We start from the raw sequence: 2,692 nt of genomic DNA, 5'->3' as shown, positions 1-2,692 counted from the left end.
TATTTTCCTTTAAAACAAAAGAACAACAAAAAAAGCTTTTCTTCTTCCAGGGGGTAAGAGAGGGTCTAAATTTCTACTTAAAAGGCTAAGCGTGGCAATGGCCAAATTAATACCAGTTTCAGAGCATGTAAGATATTCTGACCATGCCTTTCATTAACACTTTTAGCTCACAATAATATGACTAGCTCCCAAAACATGGAGTAAAAAGATCTAATTTTATTTTTTAACTCTTCTAAAAGAGGCATGGTTTAAATGGAAACCAGCATTTTTTTTCATGGATAGCATTTCAAATGTGTGCACATGCAAGTAATAATTGATGTAATCTCAGCCAGGGTCATTTCCGGGCCTCTTCCAGCAGGGAAGTCGGGTTTTAAGATTAAGCCCATTCACCATATGGTTTCTGTAGAGACAGGGGGTCGCAGTAAGCGTGGGCAATGCCATTGTCGTAGCTCTAGCGGGCAAGAAAGCAACTAAAAATGATCTTTGAAAATGCAGGGTAAATTCGCAAAGCATGCAATATACATTCACGAGACCGCAACCGAGGTGATGTCCCTCACCTGGTGGTGCCCCCGCCCCGGCCCCGCTTGCACCCCCGTTACCTCTGCCCTCTCCACGTTCCCGGCACAGGTATTGCTCGCCCTGACGGTTCCATACGCCCAAATCCGTCCCTGGCGAGCCCCCCACCTCTCCTTCAGGGTCCCGCTCTCAGATCCCCTCCTCCTCGGGGCCCCACCGCCCTCCTCTCGATCGCAGAAGCCGGCCCCTGCCCCCAACCCCGCAGCCACGGCGGGATGCCGGGGCCCACCTCCCGGTCTCGGCCCTCCAGCCCCCGCTCCCGCCAGCTCCGCGGGCCTCGGCGGCGCCCGCACCGAACCCCGGCAGCACCGGCCCGCAACACGCCCCCTCGGCCCCCAGTCACCAGACGAGGCTGTTGGCTCCTGTAAAGATTTATGGCCTCAGAAACACAAGGAGTGCCATATATACTTGTGTATAAGCCAAGTTTTTCAGCACATTTTTAATGCAGTGTTTTGCGGTAAAATTAGGTGCCTCGACTGATATTCGGGTCGGCTTACACTCGAGTATATATGGTAGTTCTACCCTGTCCAAAGAGTCACTCTGAGTCGGGACTGACTCAGTAGCAGTTTTGGTTTTGGCTTTTCGGTAAGCTCACTCTCCTCCTCAACATCAACTCAGGCCCTTTTGACTGCAACTTCTCTAATGATTTATTTATAGTCAAGGCCAATGAACTTCTCTCTACTTTTGTGAACTCTGTCCAAAGCAATACGCCACCTTCGAGCTCCTTCTACTTCTAGCTAACCACTCGCCTTTACTCGCTTTTCCTACCACTTTCTTCAACCACCTCTGGAGGTGGTTCTCAACCCATTTCTGCCTCCCATTGAAGTATAACATACTACACGTGATATCTTCCAAGATACAGTAATTATCTACGGATGGACACTGTCCCTCAGCACAAAAGTCCTGCCCCATTACCTGGAATATTCCTGGCCTAACTCAGATACTAAAGCGCCAATATGTGAATCCCTCTCCGTTCCACTTGTGGTCTGTAACACAGCCATCAATATGCAAGGTCTGTGCTATCATCCCCTGTTCCTTGGGTATTCATCTTACTCCCTTTGATCAGACAGCAAACTCTATGTAGGCAATTCCTTGTTTTAGCCATCTCTCCAAAGGGCAGAGCGCCAAGTACAGTGACATCTGTAAGAGCAGAACTCAACAGGAACGCCGCCTCCTCCTTCTTGGTCTCACAAGTTTTCCCACCTTTGCAGGGTATGTAGTCTGACCAGTTTCCTATTACTCTCTATAGGCGGAAAACTGAGTTTTCCTTCTCTGACACACTTCCTCCTTACACATGTTCAGGCTTTCTTAGGTCTTGCTGTACTCGTTCCTTATTTATTCTTTATAACCTACTTCAGCAGTAAAATTGGACAATTTTACAATTCACACACTGTAGAACAGGGATGTTGGTTAGGTTAAAAACTCTCACCATTTAATCACCAGCCTACAAGCCTCACTCTTTCCCGAACCTTTACTAACCCAGTTCTGATCTATAGTTTTCATATCTTATTTTCCAGAACCTTGTTGGTTTAGAGGAGCTAGTGCTGAGCTGTTAACGACAAGTTTAGCAGTTCAAACCCACCAGTCACTCTGAGGGGGAGAGATGAGAGGGTCTACTCCTGTAAAAATATAAAGTTTTGGGAGCCCCGAGGGACAGTGCCACTATGCCCTGTAGGTCACCAAGAGTCAGGATAACACGATGGCAGAAAGTTCGGTGAACTTTTATCTTCATTCCTAGAACAAGATGAAGAAATCACCTGCAACCAGGATGCCAAGTACTTGGATCAGCACACTCCTCAACTAACAGGAACAGCTAATTACCAAATGAAGCATCCTGAGGCATTAGTCAGCTTGAAAAGTCACTACTTCACAAAAGCAAACTAAGTGACGTGTTTTTTTTAAATGACTGTAGCAACCAGACAATAAAAGTCTAACTGATTCTAAAGTCAGCTCTACTCCAATAATATCAGCAAGTTATTTATAGGTTTGGGTTTTTTAGGGCTTGGATTTCTTTTCATCATCTCTAAATTTAAACATGCTCATTTTCAGAAGCTGTAATTAGCATAAATTTAAATAAACAAAAATACACTAATGAATACACTCAACCTTCGTTAAG

At 45.9% G+C, this 2,692-nt stretch overlaps 1 protein-coding gene across 1 annotated transcript in view; it reads right to left on the bottom strand.

Moving 5' to 3' along the window:
• The window catches only part of GFPT1 (glutamine--fructose-6-phosphate transaminase 1), a 66,059-nt gene that overhangs the window by 44,063 nt on the left and 19,304 nt on the right, over positions 1 to 2,692 (bottom strand). The window contains exon 2 of the mRNA XM_045294086.1: positions 806 to 938. Coding sequence (XP_045150021.1) covers positions 806 to 938 — 133 coding nt within the window. The remainder of the gene's footprint in view (positions 1 to 805; positions 939 to 2,692) is intronic.

Source organism: Echinops telfairi, unplaced genomic scaffold (genome assembly GCF_000313985.2).
Source record: "Echinops telfairi isolate 266 unplaced genomic scaffold, ASM31398v2 ScPeMD7_2573;HRSCAF=3158, whole genome shotgun sequence".
Taxonomy (NCBI): domain Eukaryota; kingdom Metazoa; phylum Chordata; class Mammalia; order Afrosoricida; family Tenrecidae; genus Echinops; species Echinops telfairi.
This window is presented reverse-complemented; position numbering and strand designations above follow the sequence as displayed.